Source organism: Lonchura striata, chromosome 23 (assembly GCF_050655825.1).
Source record: "Lonchura striata isolate lonStrDom1 chromosome 23, ASM5065582v1, whole genome shotgun sequence".
Lineage (NCBI taxonomy): Eukaryota > Metazoa > Chordata > Aves > Passeriformes > Estrildidae > Lonchura > Lonchura striata.
In genome coordinates, this window is record NC_140725.1 from 8,517,178 (window position 1) to 8,534,354 (window position 17,177).

Genomic DNA, 17,177 nt, shown 5'->3' on the forward strand with positions numbered 1-17,177 from the left:
GGCTTAATCCCTGTTCCCACACCACCATACCTGAAGCCTGACAGCAATGGGAACAGGGGAAAGGAAGAGAACACGATGCCAGAGCTTTATAAAGCATATTCTCAAATTATCCTTCAGCTAACAAAGATGGACAAGGCTGTAATTAGTTTTTGATTAAAGGTTCACCTGCTGTCTCTCCCTGTCTGTGAATGTGCTGGGTCCCATCCAAGGGGAACACACACAGTGCCCATGAGCTAATCCCACTGGGAGGACAGGGGTAGACAGGGCTTGGAGCAACTTAAGGTGTCCCTCCAACTGGAACAAGATGAGCTTTAAGGTCCCTTCCCAGCCAAATCACTCCACGATTCTCTGTCGTTGTCCCTCCCCCACCACAATAAGCAGCAAGTGGTGGGAGTGGCACAGCTCCTGCCACATCCCCTCGGAGCCTGTTACACACTCAGGATGTGGGGACAGGGCTAGGACCTCTGCCAGCACAAAGGGCAGGTTGGTGTCACCCCTGCTGAGCATCCATCTCACAGAGGAGGTAACCCAAAACTCATGTTGTGGCAGAGGTAGACCCATCTGGGGACAAAGCCACCCCAGTGAGGGCTTTGTGAGGCTCGCCAGGCAGTGCTGTGGACGTGGAATCTGGAGGCATCTCTTGCCCAGCAGAAACTGTCTCCCTAGCTGACACTCACAAGCAGTGCACCACAGTCCTGCCATCACCACTTTCCTTCTGCCACCTCTCCACCTGGGCCAGGAGGTGCAGGAAGGACTTCTTGGAGTCTGGAGTGTCTCGATAGGCTGACCAGCGCAGGTACTGGAAATGCCGGACCATCAGGTGCCCCTCCTGCAACTGGAAAAGCAAAACTCATCAGCTGGAGCCCATGGGCTGCCCTCATTTACCTCCACTGGAGATCTGACAGAGGGCAGGAGAGGTTTGATGGAGGGAAGAAGGGGGTTGCCACACATGGACAGTACAGGCAGAGAGGAAAAAACCCTTTCCTACTGCTTTAACATGGATTGTTCAGCCCTGGCTTCCAGCTCACACTCATTCTACCACCCCATCCCACCCAGGAGAACTCACAGCATCTTGGGCTCTCTCTGTATCCCCCAAAATCTGTTCTCAGGCCCCTGAGCCTCGCCGAGGCTTCTCCATCACACCTTCCTCTTTGCATGCCCAAGATCCATGGGATGTGGGGTTCTGTCATGCTCGCTGTAAACCAGGAGGCTGCTGAGAGGCTGCCACAGAGGCAGGAGCTTAGTACCTGGTAATCTGGTTAGTTTGGAAAGCTAATCTGGTTATCTGGTCCAGGAGGAGGATTACATCCATGGAGCTCAGTGGGCTTTAGCTGGGCAGATGGGGGACTCCAGCTCAGGAGCACTCAGAGCATCCTGAGTACAGGATGGGATGAGACCATGGCCACCCACCCCAGACACAACCTGGGGCTTGCAGCTCATGTGTGGGGAGCACATGGAGAAGGAAAGGGGGGGTCAGGGCCAGATGGGGGGTCAGGCACAGATGGGGAACACTCAACTCTAGAGAGTTTCAGATGCCTGCTGAGTGGGATGAGCACCAGACCTTCTCCACCCAGCAGGACCAGGTGTTCCTGTGGGGGAGTTGGTATTCCTGGGGACTGAGAGTTGGGGGCATTTGGTGCCCACTCTAATCTGCACATTTCAAAAGAGGGCTTTTCTGAACCTTTTTGGGAGCTCTGATGTGAGCTGGTGATGTGCCTGCGATGGGCTGACCACCCTAGGCTCCAGTTTTTGCTTCCAGTTGGAAGCCAGGAAGGCAGAGGAGGAAGAGGAAACACATAAATGGAGTTAAAACATAAGAAAACTCCTTTGACAGCCTGGGAAGGAAAGTTTTGGTATCTGCTTTGAAGTAAGGTGAAAGCTCTGGAGCACTTATGACACCCCCAATGCCCATTTCCATTCCAGCAAGGCTTGGCACAAAGTGGCTCCATGCATTCCCAGCCCCGCTCCAGCAATCTGCTCCCTGGAGGAATCTCCTCGTCGATCCAGAGATTTCCATCACGCTGCATTTTAATTTAGCCCCGAGTATATTCTACCACCTGAGAGCTGAGCATATTTGGTGTAGGATTTTGTGCTGACACCCAGGAAATGCCAGATGCTCCCCTGGGGAGCGTGAACCAAAACCCTTTTTGTGTTAACAATTCAGATAATCAGGATTTATCTCCTCTGGCCCCGGCCACTGTGCCAAAGCACCTTCCCAGCCGGGCCATCAGCCAAGCCAAACGCTCCCTTCCAAGCTCCCCAATTCCCATCTGCCCAGTGACCTTCACTGGGACACTGGCCTCAGCCTCTTGGCAACCATCAGGACTTCAAAGAACTCAGGGATGCCACCTCCTCCCAGCTGGCATTTGTAGGTAAATCAGCTGCTTCTTTCTGCGTACAGCTCTGCATCACCTTTCCCTGCTGCCCTGCATTTCTCTTCTTTCAAGGCAAGCTTAACCAGCCATACAACACCAACAAAGGGTAAAAATCTGTGTGGATCTTCTCATCCTGCAGGGAAAGGGCTCTGCTGATGCCAGGGGAGCTGCCGTGCCCACACGGGGAGTGTCCATCCTGTGCTATGCGTGTGGCAGGACAGAGATGGGGCTTCAGGCAGGAGGAGAAACGTCTTCTGGCAGTTTTCTAACATCTTTCAAGGAACTGTGAACTCCAGAAAGGTTGGATGGAGCAATGGCAATTTTGCAAGTTCCTCTCTGGCAGGAGAAGAGCTGAGTCTGTCTCCTCTGCAGGAGCTGAGTTAGGCTGGAGACCCCAGCAGTAAGGAAGGATCCTACTGCTCTCAACAACTCCCTGAAATGTTGAAGCCAGGTGGGGTCAGTCTCTTGTCAGAGGTAACAAGTGTTTAAAAAAGAGAAAACAGCCTCAAGCTGCATCATGGAAATTTAAATGGGGTATTAGGGGAAAATTTCTCCACCAAAAGCGTTGTCAAGCCCTGGCACAGGCTGCCCAGAGAAACTGTGGCTGCCCCTGGATCCCTGGAACTGTCCAAGGCCAGACTGGATGGGGCTTGGAGCACCCTGGGATAGTGGACATGTCCCTGTCCATGGTAGGGACAACAGGGTTTTGAAATTCCCTTCCAACCCAAACTGGGATTCTGTAATTCATATAAAGCAGCTCACCCGTGTGATGTTCTGGACTCGGAAGAGCCGGGACACAATGTCCTCATCCGCCACTCCTGAGATGTATTCCACCTCCATGGGGCCGTACTGCTGGAGCCCTGGCTCGGGCCAGTACTGCAGGCAGGGCTGTGGAGAGAAGTACAGCTCATTGTGACTGGAAATGTGGGCTGGGACACAGGGAAGGACATCAGGAGACATCTGTGGAGGAAGCGGCTGGTGCTGGGCCCCGGAGGGCTGCTGGCACGGGGTGGCCCCAGAGTGGGGTGCTGGACCACAGTGCCATTTCTCATTCAGGATCTCCCAGCTTATTGAGGGATCAGAGATGAAAGGTCAGGTCCACCCCCAGCACCCTTGCACTGCATGGACACAACAGCTGACACTGCCAGGAATGGACCCTGCTGATCCAAGAGGAACATCCATGCTGCTGCAGGATGGGCTGTGCCTCACTTCCAGCACAGACCAGATCCTGCACAACAACAGAGCAGGGCTGGGCTGCTCCTAGTTGGCTCTCAAGCCCTGTTGGCTTTAGGAGCCACTCTGCCACCAGCAGTGACAGCAACATGGGATGTCAGTGCTCCTCATCCCACAGCTAGGACATCCCACCAAGCCAAAGCAATCCCAGCCTGCATCTCTGGGGAGTAACTCCCCCTCCCTGTGTCCATCATGGCACTGATGGATGGTTCAGCCCCTGGAGCATGGGTGAGATTGTTTTCACAGTGTGACAGCTGGGAAACCAGCACCGACACAAAATATATGGTATTTGTCACCACACTTTCACAGGGCATTTAGCAATGCAGGTCAGCCACAGCCTGGGCCCAACTGCACGGCAAACGTGTCTCAGGAATAATTGGTTATTAATGGGGGCTATAAATCTCTGAGCCTTCCTGACTCAGACCTATAATTTGGATATTAAAACTTCCCTTAGCAAGGTGTAGTTCAAGTGAGGGCTGTACCCTCAAAGTCACTTTTTGGAGATGCCTGCTGGAAAGGTTGACTTATTACCTGTTGGTCTTATACCAGTAAACATTTATGATCCAGCTAAATATTGTAACCCAGACACCCCTGTGTTGGAACTCAAAATGTCTCTCAGACATTTTTAGAGGTTCCAGGCCTTGGTCAGAAGCATTTTAGACCCTGGCAGGCAGCTGAAAAACAGCTGTGATTTTGACTTTGAGCCATGGAATGAGTTACCAACTTTGGAGGTGGAACAAGCAGTCACAAAGGGTTAGATGGGATAGTAAAAGTAGTTACAAAATAGAGGGGAAATTTTTTTAGTATTGTACAGGGGGGTTTTAGCACCTGTCCAGGGGGGTTTTTACTTTTACATGGGGGTCAGAAGTTCTAAGATGGAGGAAAGTGGGCTGATCCTGTTCTTCCTCCTTCTTCTTCTTTGCCTCCATGTTCTTGGTGATGTTGGCACTCACAGATTATTTTAGAGTAGAAAAGCACTTTATAATATAGGTAGTAGGTATTGGGGGAAAACTATAAAGATGTAATACATAATATATCATATAAAAGATAGCAGCAGCCCTGGGCAGGGAGAGAAGAAGACAGCAGACAGAGAGGATGTCAGGGTGTGTGTGCCTCTACCCAGGCTGCTGACCAAACAGCCACAGCCCGAGAAGACAATCTTTTAGATAACTCACAAGAAACTGCCTTGAGACCAAACAGTAAGAGGCTGTGGAGTTTTTCTTTGGAAGCACGGGTTGGAGGAGAGACTTTACCACCACATGAGACCCCAGACCAAGCCCGGGGTTCTCACACCCCTGAAGAACAGACGGTGAGAGAGAAGCAGGGCTGAGTAATGAGGAAAAGTGGCAGCAGGAAGGGAAGGGAAGGGGATTCTGTCCCTCTGTCCTGCTCAGGTGAGACCCCACCTGCGGGGCTGCATCCAGCTCGGGGAACATGGACCTGTTGGAGCAACGTTGGCACCAATGGAATGCCAATGCCAATTTAATGCCAATGCCAGCTCAAAGCCAAGGCAACATCAACACCAACACGACGCCTATGCAACACTATTGCAATGTCATGCCAATGCCAGCACTATGCCAATGACATGTCAGTGCAACACCAACGCCATGCACCCAGGCTGGACTGCTGCTCAACACCTCTCTGGCTCCAACTGGCCAGCCCTGTGCTTACAGGGGACAAATCCTGAGTGCTGCATACAGGCCCGTGCCCCTTGCAGAGGAGAAATCGCTGAGTGAGCAAGGCAAGGGGCTGCAGCACTGTCAGGGCAATGAGGACAGAGCCACTCACAGGGACAGAGCAGGACAAAGACACCCATGGGCTGGCACAGTGCCAGGGCAGCAGCACTCACCCAGGCAGAGTTGGACTGGTTGAGCTGGTTGAGCATGACTATGGAGGTGCAGCCGTAGTCGTACACCAGCCGCCAGAAGTCGGTGGTGGTGTTCTGCAGTGGGTGCAGGGTAACGATGAAGGCAGCGCTCTTGGTGTAGCTCTGGGGAGAAGAAAGACAAGCACCAGTAAGGACATGGTGGTGACACTGGAGCCACTGTTGTCACACCCCAAAGAATCAGTGCAACCAGATGAGTGGGACCAAAACCCTCTTCTCCATGCCTGAGCAGAGCTGGTCTCCCTGGCACAGCCTCAGCATCCATGCCCTGGTGATGGGGAGATCCAAGTGATCCCTGCCCTTGTTCAGGATGAAAACACCCATATTTTGGTCTCATAGGAAAGAGTATTTTGTGTAAATAATTAGAGAAAAGATGTCACCTTTGAGCAAAGAAAAGCAGAAGCCGTGGCTCCCAGAACACCCCAAACCCCAGCTCTGCACCTTGGCACTGACTGGAAGTATCACCCACAGCATCACCCCCACCCACAGCACCCCACCACCAGGCACTGAGAGCAGTAGAGCCAACCACTGACCTGGGCTCACTTTTTTTTTTTTTTCTTTTTGTGGAGAAGAAAGAAACCCCCCGAAAAAAGATCCTAGAGATTTCAAGAAGGAAGTGGGAGGGAAGGAAATTATTGTATCTTTGTATCTCTCCTTTGTGCTCTGAACAAGCCCATTGGTCATCCTGCTGTTGGTTTGCCAAGGGACAGCTGAGCTCTACACTGCATCAGGCACACTAAAATTAACACAGTTTGGCTCAGGCCTCTTCAGACACAGAATCAGCACAGCTCGTGCTAATGGGAGGTCTTCTGCCTGCTGCAGAACCTCCTGATTGAGCTCACAGAAACTGCTTTTTCAAACCATTCCCATGGTCCTGTCCATGGGCAGCAGTGAGACCCCAGCACTCAGCGAGAGCTTTCCGTCTTCAAGGAGAGGCACAAGAGCAGCAGGGGGAAAGAGATTTCACGATGTGCTGCCCAGGCTTGCCTTGGCACCCTCCTCTTGGCACAGGTGTAAGTGACAGAAGGGTGTGGAGCAGGGCACAGCTCCACTGATGGGTGGCACAGGCCAAGCTGATCTGACAGATGGACAGACTGACTGAGCAAACCACTTTGGCACTTAAAGAGAATGAGACTTTCTTTTTTTTTACCCAAAGAGGGAAATAGTTTTATCCCTTCAGCAAGAATTTCATCCAAAGGGCTTTGTCTGTCTATAAAAAATATTTCATTCGCTGACCCTTTAGCAGGGATTAAGGGAGACTCAGTGATGCATAAAGATAAAATGGATATGCAAACAACAAGCAAGCCAGAAACAAAACTCCCATCCCACTGCAGCACTATGAGAGCCACTCCCCCACCAGCAGCAGCTCACTCTGCTTTACAAACTGCTTTTGCGGTGGGAGCAGGAATCAGGGAGATGGGATCAGCAAAGAGATCCAGCAGATCATGGAAAACATAAGACAGCCTGGTGCCAGCACTCAGCTGTGACCAGGAGGGTCTGGGGAAGATGCCTGAGGTGTGGGGGTCTCTGTGCTGCCCATGCAAAGCATTTCAAGGAAAGGGAAGTGGGGCTGGTGATGAATGACCCCATCCCTCAGTGTGGGCTTGGAGCCTGCAGCATCCTCTGCCCTGCTTTGTGATCATCAACCACTAGGAGATAACTCTGTCACCACAGGGTCCTTTCTGACTGCATCAGGGGGATGCATGGTGGCTCTGGGAGCAGTTCAGAGCCCCCCTCGTTGCAGCAGGGGGGCCCGGAGGACCACACAAGGGGGCTGGCAGAACATGGAGGGTTTAATGCTACCAACTCCCCCAAAAGCTTCCTCTCCTTCCCCTGCTCCACTGTCACTGCAAAATCCCTAAGTCCCTGGCTTGTGAGAGCAGAAGAAAAGCTCTTGCAGGGTGCTACTACACAAAAGAAGGGGGGCAGGACCCCATTACACCAGTCCCAACCCTTCCCTCCCCTGCACACAGCTGCCATGAGCCTTCCTGCCCATGTGCAAAACAAGGCCATAAATCCAAACGGAGCCAAGTCTTGCCATGAAAGGTTGCCTAAGTCCATAGGAAGCAGCCCCTTCCCTCCCCAGGGAACACTCACATCAGTTAAGGCTGCATTGATGTAGTTGTTGCTGTCTCCATCCACGGAGATGAGGAAGGGAAGGCATCGGTCGGGCGGCAGGACGTCCATGCTGCGGTTGCGCTCCCGGTTGCGGGGCAGGAGCGCGATGCTGCACTCCTCCACATCCAGGTGTGGGGTCACCGAGTTCAGGGTCTGCGGGAACACGGGCCCCCCTCAAACCCCTGCCTAGTCCCAGCAGGGGTGGGCACGGGGAGGGTGAGGACAAGGGGGAGCTGCAGAGGTTTTGGTAGGCTCACCTGGAACTCCTCACGCAGCTGCGAGGAGTTGCTCTGTGGCTCTATCCTCACCATCTCCTTGTAGGTGGGCTTGAACTCGCTGGCGGGGATGCTGGTCTCCCCACACAGACAGGCCTCCAGGATGGCATCATGGATGAAGATGTACTGCTCCTTTGGGGAGGAGAGGGGACAGTGCTGAGCCTCCAGAGCCAGCTGGTGACAGCAGCCCCACGTGTCTCCAGCTGCCCCTGACGGCCGCTCACCTCTGTCTGGATCATGTTGATCCTCCGTGAGCAGAGGGTCTTCACGCAGTTGTAGATGTCCACGACGCCCTCGCACTCAGCCATGTCCAACATCACATCCAGGACGATGTAACAGCCAGTCCTCCCTGTGCCAGCACTGGGGATGGAGGGGAAACAGCAAACACATCCACATACAGCCCGAAAGGCTGCTGGGCACCAAGCAAGGCCTCTGTGGGCTCAACACACAGACCCTGTACCAGGCAGCCCTGCAGGGCTGCCAGGACCTCAGACACCTCCAGAGCCTGGTCTACCCTTAAACCTGTGTGTGAAGATCAGGTGGGCACCCAGGTCTAAAGTTCATTTTTAATTTAACACAGCAGAACACATGGTTTTTGCAACAAAACCGACAACTAAAACATCTGAGTGCCAACAGTCCCCTGGGATCCTAGACCAAAAGCACAAAGGAGGGCTCAGCCCTGAGGTGTGGGAGAACAGGGAGGCTCCCCTGGCATGAGTAGGTCTGAATGCACCAGGGGAGACCCTCAGGATAAGGCTAAGCCCAGCAGGGCACACAGAGCCAGCCCAGCAGTGGTGACATCCCAGGTCCTGGCATGGCTGGAGTCACAGTCAAAATCAAACTACTGTGCCCTGACCCCCACCCCCCATGATGTGTCAGGAACAGAACTACCCCTCTCTTCCTTTCCTACAGAGTCTTTTCCAGAGAAATACTAATTTCTGGGGCTGATGAATCACTCGTCGTGATTATCAGTGATTACAGGCTACAGGCACTAATCACACTGGCTGGTGAATGAACGCTGATGAGGCAGTTGACAGGGAGAAATCAAATAAAAAATAAAAAATCCCTCCCACTCATCAGCTCCTCCTGGTTTGCCCAGTGGAGGAAAAGCCATTAGCCCATCATGTGGGAATGCCTGCTCAGGGCACAGAGAGCTACCAAAGCTACTCAGATGTGTCACTCATGTCCTCCCAGCTCCAGCGGCCGTGGCTGAGCCCTGCAGGGACAGCCCTGTAGTTAAACCTGGGAATGGGGCTGTCCTGCTGTCCCCCTGCCTCTCCTTTCAGCCAGACCCCACGTCCTGACCATCAGCTGGGGTCAGGCTGCCCACTGCCATTTCACCTTTGCCCACTGGGACACAGCTGTATCACCAGTAACAGGCTAGGGCAGCCCCAAAACAGTGCTGCTCCCTGCTCATCCCCCTGGACCAGCCCCAGACCCTCATCCCTGCTGCCACCAGCCCAGTGGTGACACTTCACAGACAGATGCCATCGCAGAGGGACGTCAAGGCCAGGCTGGACAAAGATTGGAGGAATCTTGACTAGTGGAAGGTGTTTTGGCCTATGAGTGGGCCAGGGGATGAGCTTTAAAGTCCCCTCCACCCCCACCCATCCCACATGCCGTGCCCCCACCTGCAGTGGATGACGATGGGGCCGGCATCAGGAGGTGTGGATGCCTTCACCCTGCGGATGAAGGCCAGCAGCCCAGTGGCGTGGTAGGGGACACCGTGCTCGGGCCACGACATGAAGTGGAACTGCTTCACCTCGTGCCGGGCCGAGTAACCCCGCTGCAAGGGAAGGGTGAGAGGGCAAGGTCACCCAAACACTTGATTTTCTCAGGAATCCATGATTTTGCCAGCTCAGCATCCAGGCAGATGGACCACACAGCAGTCATATGCTTGGGCAGCCCCACAGCTTGCTCCTCTTGGCTGCAAGAGGGTTAAAAACCACCAAGGAGAAAAAGGAAGAAGTAGCAGCAGCCTCAGGCCTCCCTGCACTATACCCAGAAATTAATTTAACATTCCTAGAGACTAAGGGATAAATTGCACTGGCTCCATCTCCAGTTACCACGCTGCAGAGTGATGGCTACAGCACCTCCAGCCCAGAGGACAGGAATGCATCCTTCACTCACAGGAAAATTAAACACTCACTCACTGTCCAAACGAAGGTGGGACTGAGCCAGTCACCTGGCACAGGGTGCAGAGACAGGGAAAAGGCAAAAGGAAGGAGCAACTGGTGAGCCCATATTGGGTACATAAACAGGACACTCGTGAGTGCCAAGCTGTGGAGCGTGAGAGGTGCCCGAGGCAGGGGTCTGTCCCCGAGGCAGGGGTCTGTCCCCGAGGCAGGGGTCTGTCCCCGAGGCAGGGGTCTGTCCCCGAGGCAGGGGTCTGTCCCCGAGGCAGGGGTCTGTCCCCGAGGCGGGGGTCTGTCCCCGAGGCAGGGGTCTGTCCCCGAGGCGGGGGCAGGCAGGGGCAGGGCCGTACCCTCTCAAGGGCGAAGGTGCGCACAGCGTACTCAGCCAATGTCTCCGACTCCACCAGCGTGATCTTGATGTCTCCGTACATCTCAGAGTCATCTGGCCAGTACTTGGAGCATTTCACCTGCAAGGAGAGCACAGGATGGGGGCTTGGCTCTGCAGAAGTGGCTTCCAGCAGGGATGTGATGGCACGGCATGGGAACAGGGATGCTTACCCGGCCCACCTCCACCAGCTTGGTGATCATCACAATGCTGGAACAGTGCTCTTGCCACACCATGCGCCAAAAGTCGTACACCATGTCCTGCTTGGGCCCTGTGGGACACAGTAAAAGCCCCCACGGATGGATGGGCACCACCACCAGAACCCATCCCTGGCAATGGCCCAATGCCACCATGTCTCCCCTCCTGCTTCTGAGGCACAAACTCAGAGATGCTCCACAGCATCTCAGAGCCCTTTTCCCCAGGGCTGTGCAGTGCCAAAGGGAGGCAGGAGGGGTAGGAGCATCTCCATATTGGCCCCTTCCCCTCCTTTCTTGCTCCTGCAAGGTTTAATCCCATCAGGAATAAGATCTGGCTGCTGCACAGGAGGTGAGGAGCCATTAGCTGAGAGGGCAGGGCATAACTCACCTTGTGTGGCTATGAAATGGTTGGACCTGTGGTAGCCCTGCAAGGGAAGCAGAGACATCAATCCCAAGCTGAGGCACAGACCCTTAGACATTTTCCAGTCACCCAACTGGTAGAAATTCCCCAGAGCCACTGGGCCAGGTCCTGCAAGGCCACTGCAGGAGGAGGTTCAGCAGCCATCCCATACTCAGTAGAACCTGTCCTGGGACGGTGCATTTCCTGCATCCCACAAGAGGTTTATGTAATGCCCAACCCACAGCCCTGGTCTACAAAATCCTTTATCAACACCTTGAGGGATCCACAAGCTCCGCTCCACTCCAGCTCCTGCTGCCATCACATCGCTGCCAGGAGAGCCCCATCAGTGACCCCCGCATCGCACAGCAGCCATCTGCTACTGAGACAGCCCCACTCCCCTCCTTCATCTCAGCTGCTCAACCCTTAACAAGGACATGCCAAAGAGCACATTCCAGCCAGGCTACTGCCAGAGGGACTGTGGACACAGTGTCCCACGCCCTGGCCGTGGGTCCAGCAGAGTTAAACCACACCACACGCATGGAGGTGACAGTGGCTTCTCCATCCCCTGTGGGCCTTTTCACAGGGGATTTCTGTGGGCCAAATTCAACTTCTTCTCAGAGCCCAGGGGCTCTGCTTTCCATGCCCCAGTGCCACACAGACCTTGCTTTCCCATTCTCTAGACATTCCCAGGTGTATGGAGACATTTTCCCAGCCTGCCTCTTCCTGATGGTATTTAGACCACACTGCCCAGGGTGAGGCCTGGCAGGAGATGGGAGCAGAGAAGGGAGGAGAGGGGGAAGAGTCTACTTACTTCTCGGTTAATCCGAATCTTAACGATCCCATTGGGACAGAGGTTTGAGAGAAAAAGATCAGAGACATTAGTGAGGCACAGAGCAGAGAGGGGTTAGAGCAGCTGCCCTGGAGCAGGCCATGGAGAGACAGGGCAGGAAGGACACAGGGGACAGGGACAGGCTGAGGGACACTGCTTGGGCACTGGGATCAGGCCACCACTGACAGACAACACCCACTGGGCAGCAGAGAAAAGTGGGATTTGCTGCTGCTTCCAGGAGACGCTGGAGCCTTCCTGCAGCTGCTCTGGTCCCAGCATCGCTGGAGGTGACAGAGGACATCGCCCTTGGGGACACTGCTCTCAGAGGACACCAGGGCTGGGCTCTGCCCAGATTCACACACACCAGCAGGATCAAGGGGTACTCCAGTTTGAGCCCCAGATGGTCCCTTGGTACTCTCAAACTCTGTATCCCCCACCCAGGGAGAGGGAGATCCACAGCCACATGAGCAGGTGAGGGGGAAGAGGATAGAAAAGCAGAGAGGGAATGAAAAGGAGGGACAGAGCAGAGTAGAGAGAGATGCAACAAGCAGAAACTGCTGATGAACACAAATAAATCAGGCAGGTCCTTTATGATGTGTTCCAGGGATGCACTGACCAGCCCGCCCTGGGCTGTCCAAAGTCCTCCAAATGCTGCTGGACAGACCCTGAGAGGCCACAGGAAGCTCGTATTGCAGCTCAGAACCCCAGGGACACAGGCCCTGTCCCCACTTACGTCGATGTAGTTGGCGTTGATGTAGTCAGAGTTGGGGTCACCCAGCAGTGGGTGCAGCTTCACGCGGTGACGGTCATCTGGGGAAAGGGGACAAGGAATCATTAGTGCCTGCCCACCCACCTGGGCACCCTGGGCAATCACTCTGGCCCAGGAATCTGTAGAACATGGGATTCTGGAGGTGTTTGGTGTGTCTAAGCCTTTGCTAAAGGCACTCACATGTGGACACATGATCCTGTCTCCCTTTGGTCTTATCTTTCTTCTTTGAAGCATCCCAGCCTTCAAAGAAACTCTGTAAGGAAAGGATGGACATCTCGAGCTGAGGGTGGGACTTTGGGGTCTCCCCAGCCCCAAAAGCTCCCTGGGGAGCAGGACAGACAGGGTGGTCCCTCCACCCCAACACCTGGCTCCTGCAGCCTCATGTCCACCTCCACAGCACACTCTGCCAGCTACACACTCCTGTTACATCCATAAAACAGTCCATTTTCCAGCAAATTACAGACTGCCTGTTTTGTTTTGTTTTGTTTTGTTTTTTTCCTAGGATTGGTTGTAGTTCTTTTTATTTTTTTTATTCCTAAACCTCCCTAGCTCCTTTCTCTCCCCAGCACAGAACAGGTTTGTGTGTAATAACAGTAACATTCATAGACTGGCATAAGAGGTGGAAAGTGGAAGGAAATTACATGTTTTCTCCCCTACCATAATATCTGAGTGCTTTCAAATGACTAGTTCTAAGAACATACAGCAGCTTTTCAAGGAGCACTAATGATTATCACAAGCCCTGGTTTGTCCAATGTGTGAAAGGGGAGGGGAGAGCTCCTGCTCCTGAAACAGCTGAGCATAAAACAGTAATTTCACTGGGAAATTTCAATCTGCAGACTTGTGGGACACTGAGGAGTCAGGAAATGACCTCACTGGTGTGCTGAGGCAGAGGCTTGTGAAATAACCTGCTCTGTTACAAGTGTTCTGACCCGGCCAGCTGGGATGGACATGATGCTACCAACAGCTCTTGGGAAAGAAATCCCTCCCCTGGCATCACCCTCTCCAGCATCCTCTCCAGCTGGTCTTGGAGCTGCCAGACTGCAGAGCATTTGCTTGTTCTTAGGCTATGGTCATGCTTATCACAGGCCGAGTGTGCTGGAGAGCAGACGGCGACATAGTGATGCCCAGGGGAAGGAAAGGGAAAGGAAGGAGCAGCCCTGGCCCTTGCAGGAGAGCTGGGATGATGCACTGCGGACAGGGCTGGCCAGCCTGGCTTGGCTCATCTCGGGGACCTGCTCAAGCTGAGAAATAACCAGAGCTGCCAGCACCAGCCATTCAATCCCTACTCAGGGACACCCCCCATGCTGACAATGCCAGCCCAGAGCTGTGAGCTCCAGTTCCCATCCAGAGATCCACACCTAGAGCATCCTCTCCTTGCACACGGATCCTATCCGTGTCCCCCCGTCCATCCTACCTCCCCCTCCCCTCAAGATGCTGGCACAAGCTGTCCCTACCTCATACTCCTGCTTGAAGCCATAGCCTTCTGCCGTCTTCATCTGGTTGATGTGCTGCAGGAGGTCGGCCACGCGCACGGCCGGGTGCAGCTGCCCCGTGTGGTACGGAGAGCCCTTGCGGCCACACTGCCGCCGCGGGGAGCCCCCCAGGAGGCTGCTGGACTCATTGACCACACTGCTGCGCTGGTCACCTGCGCAAGGGAGGGACAGCGAGGGGTCATCAGGGCAGCAAAACCTTTGTCTGCATCCCCATCACCTCCTCACACCCACAGAGGGGTGGGGAAAACATACCTGGGAGATGCGGCTGCTGCAGGCTGGGGACCACCAAGGGACCAGCCCTCAATCCCACTCCCACCCTCTCATGCTCTCTGCAGCTCTTCCTACACCACAAAGCCAAAAATGTCCAGTACAGCCTTTTCGGACCTCAGCAGGTCTATTAGAAATCACTGGGTAAGGCCATAAGGGGATAATAACCTCATTTCCCCTCGGCTGGAACAATGAGCTCCCATGCAGACAAGCAAGAGCTCCATGCCCAAATATTCACACAAGATCCTGAGTTGAAAAATCACCTTGCCAAAGTCTCCAGCACAGCTTAACAGTTCATTTCCCTCACTGCTAGAGACCAACACTGGATTCCTCATGCTGCCACAAATGGAGCTTGCTGCTGTTTGATGGAGAGCCTGTGCAGTATTTACCTGGTTTATGCCTTTCCTGTGGCATTACTAGCAGACCCAGGCTAAGACCTCACCTGTGTTTGTCAGGGCAAGTTCTCACACCAGATCCCAAAATCTGGGTTTGCAGAAAGCCTGATGCTCTGCTACTCCCAGAGATGGGCAGGCAGGGACCCATGGAATGGTTTGGGTTGGAAGGGAACTTAAAGCCCATCCAGCACTACCCCCTGCCATGGGCAAGGATACTTCCCACTGTCCCAGGATGCTCCAGCCCTGTCCAGCTTGGCCTTGGACACTTCCAGGGATCCAGGGGCAGCCACAGCTTCTCTGGCCACCCTGTGCCAGGGCCTCAGTACCCTCAGAGGGAAGAATTCCTTCCCAATATCCCATCCATCCCTGCCCTCTGGCAGTGGGAACTAACAGGACAACCCAGGAGAGTGCCTCCACATCCCATGATCTCACCAATGGGCTCATCAACTGCTGCTCATCAGGGATTAAAGAAGAATTAATTAATTGCTGGCACTTGCAAGTTGCTGCCACAGCCACACAGCTGAGGAACCTCATGGGGTTTCCATGAGGATTAGTGACTTTCTTTTAAATGCATAGAAACTGAAGTGGGGGTGGTGGGGGGAACAGCCACCAACAGACACCAAGTCATGAATTTCCCTCCGTTAATTACGGATGTTTACAGGCAATAGAGACTCTCCCAGCCATGGCAGGCAGCCCAAGATCGCCAGCTCAGCCCCAGCTCAGCCCTAGCAGCCTTTGAGAATTTGGCTGCTGCCAAAATAAAAATACACCTAACCTAGCTCGATGTATTAAGAGGAGGAAAAGTTTGCCCTCTGGGCTTTAATGAGCCATGAGACAATGGCAGGAAGCGCATTAGTCCCGCAGCCAGTGCGGAAGAGCTGCGTGCAGGCGGCGTCTTGCAGCTACTGTAACAGATGTTATTAGCATATGGCTGAAACTGGGGCAGCCAAGGAGTTATTTTACAACTAAATCAGCATGGAGACACATTCTCCAGTGGGTATGAAGTTATCAGTCTCCCTCTGATGTGAGCACAGGGGCTCTTTAATCCTTCAATGCCCAGGCTATGCAGGGACAGCTGGGGGAAAGCTTCCAACCTCTGTATAAGCCAGGAGGTGAGATTCACCCAGTTCCAGGGGGCTGCAGCCAGATCCTGATCCCACAGATGGCCTCAACCTGCCCAGCCACAAACTCAGATATCCATGAGAATATAGAGACCCAGCTCCCCACAAGAGCTTCCCCTTCAGCACAGCCTGGATGGTGATAAAAGCTCCAACATCAATGAAATCCATGCCCTTGAAGATTTACACAGGGCAGGGAAGAGCCTGCTACGCTACACACATCAGACTAAAACAGATGTAACACCAAGCCTCCAAGAGAATCACAGAATTATCCTGAGTTGAAAGGAATCCACAGAGACCCCCGAGTCCAACTTCTGGCCCTGCACAAACTCTCCAACAACCCCACCCTATGCCTGACAGCGTAGTCCAAACACTCCTTGTGCTCTGGCAGGCTGTTTTTATGATATTTTGTGGTTATTGGGCACCTTTACAGCTGGAAGGAAGCAGGGGGATGCCAGGGTCCCTATCCTTACCTTGGTTGCCACAGCTGTGGGATGGGAGCAGGGGGATGATGGGTTACCACCCTCACCTCTGTTTCCAGAGCTGTGGAAGGAGAACAGAGGATGCCAAGCTCCCACCCTCACCTCTGTTTCCGTAGCCATGGGTGTCCATGAAGGACAGCCCCAGGCGCTCATCCTCCTGCAGGGTGCTCTGGTCGGTGAAGCTCCTGTCGATGGCACTCATCATGTGCGTCTTCTCATGCCGGTAGTTTATGGTGGCTTTGGTCATATTCACAGGTTTCCTGCAGTGGGGAAGAGCAGAAGTGAGCAGAGCTCACCATCAGGTGCTCTAAAGTCCCCTCAAAGCTCCTGGGCTCAGATTATTCTGGGAGCAGAACAGATTATTTGCAGCAGTGTGGTCATCATGCTTTGGTGCTCTGCTGTCCTAAGCCAGTCACAGCCACACATGCAGCACTCCTTGCTGTCTGCAGCAACTCCAGCTGCTCAACCTCAATGTCCCCCTCCTGTCCCTTGCCTTTGAACAGCCAGGTATGCTCCTTGTGCAGTCAAATGCTCTCTGCAGCCATCTCCCATCACAGGGATCAGCCCCAGCCTTCCCCAGCTCTGTTTCTCCAGACATGACCCTCTGGTCTAGTGGAAGTTGTCCCTGCCCATGGCAAGGGTTGGAATAAGATGAGCTTTAAGGTCCCTTCCAAGCCAAATCATTCTGTGATTTTAAATCCATGTCAGGGGCCAAATCCATCCCAAGGGATGGGCGGAACCCCCTGAGTAAACCCATGCATGCTCAGCACCCACTGTGGATGCTTTTCCCCCCATGCAGGGTCTTTTAGGCAGGTAATGAA

At 53.8% G+C, this 17,177-nt stretch overlaps 1 protein-coding gene across 7 annotated transcripts in view; it reads right to left on the reverse strand.

Moving 5' to 3' along the window:
• The window catches only part of PTPRU (protein tyrosine phosphatase receptor type U), a 56,851-nt gene that overhangs the window by 5,492 nt on the left and 34,182 nt on the right, over positions 1–17,177 (reverse strand). For 5 of the 7 annotated variants that reach the window (XM_085559896.1, XM_021528367.3, XM_021528370.3 and 2 more), the window contains 15 exons: positions 16,459–16,616; positions 14,056–14,246; positions 12,782–12,854; positions 12,566–12,642; positions 11,815–11,832; positions 10,992–11,028; positions 10,580–10,677; positions 10,372–10,488; positions 9,518–9,672; positions 8,111–8,246; positions 7,869–8,018; positions 7,591–7,764; positions 5,458–5,598; positions 3,138–3,263; positions 678–835 (listed from right to left, as the gene is read on the reverse strand). In XM_085559896.1, coding sequence (XP_085416022.1) covers positions 678–835; positions 3,138–3,263; positions 5,458–5,598; positions 7,591–7,764; positions 7,869–8,018; positions 8,111–8,246; positions 9,518–9,672; positions 10,372–10,488; positions 10,580–10,677; positions 10,992–11,028; positions 11,815–11,832; positions 12,566–12,642; positions 12,782–12,854; positions 14,056–14,246; positions 16,459–16,616 — 1,809 coding nt within the window. The remainder of the gene's footprint in view (positions 1–677; positions 836–3,137; positions 3,264–5,457; positions 5,599–7,590; positions 7,765–7,868; positions 8,019–8,110; positions 8,247–9,517; positions 9,673–10,371; positions 10,489–10,579; positions 10,678–10,991; positions 11,029–11,814; positions 11,833–12,565; positions 12,643–12,781; positions 12,855–14,055; positions 14,247–16,458; positions 16,617–17,177) is intronic. The other 2 variants (XM_085559897.1, XM_085559898.1) reach the window with 1 other exon arrangement.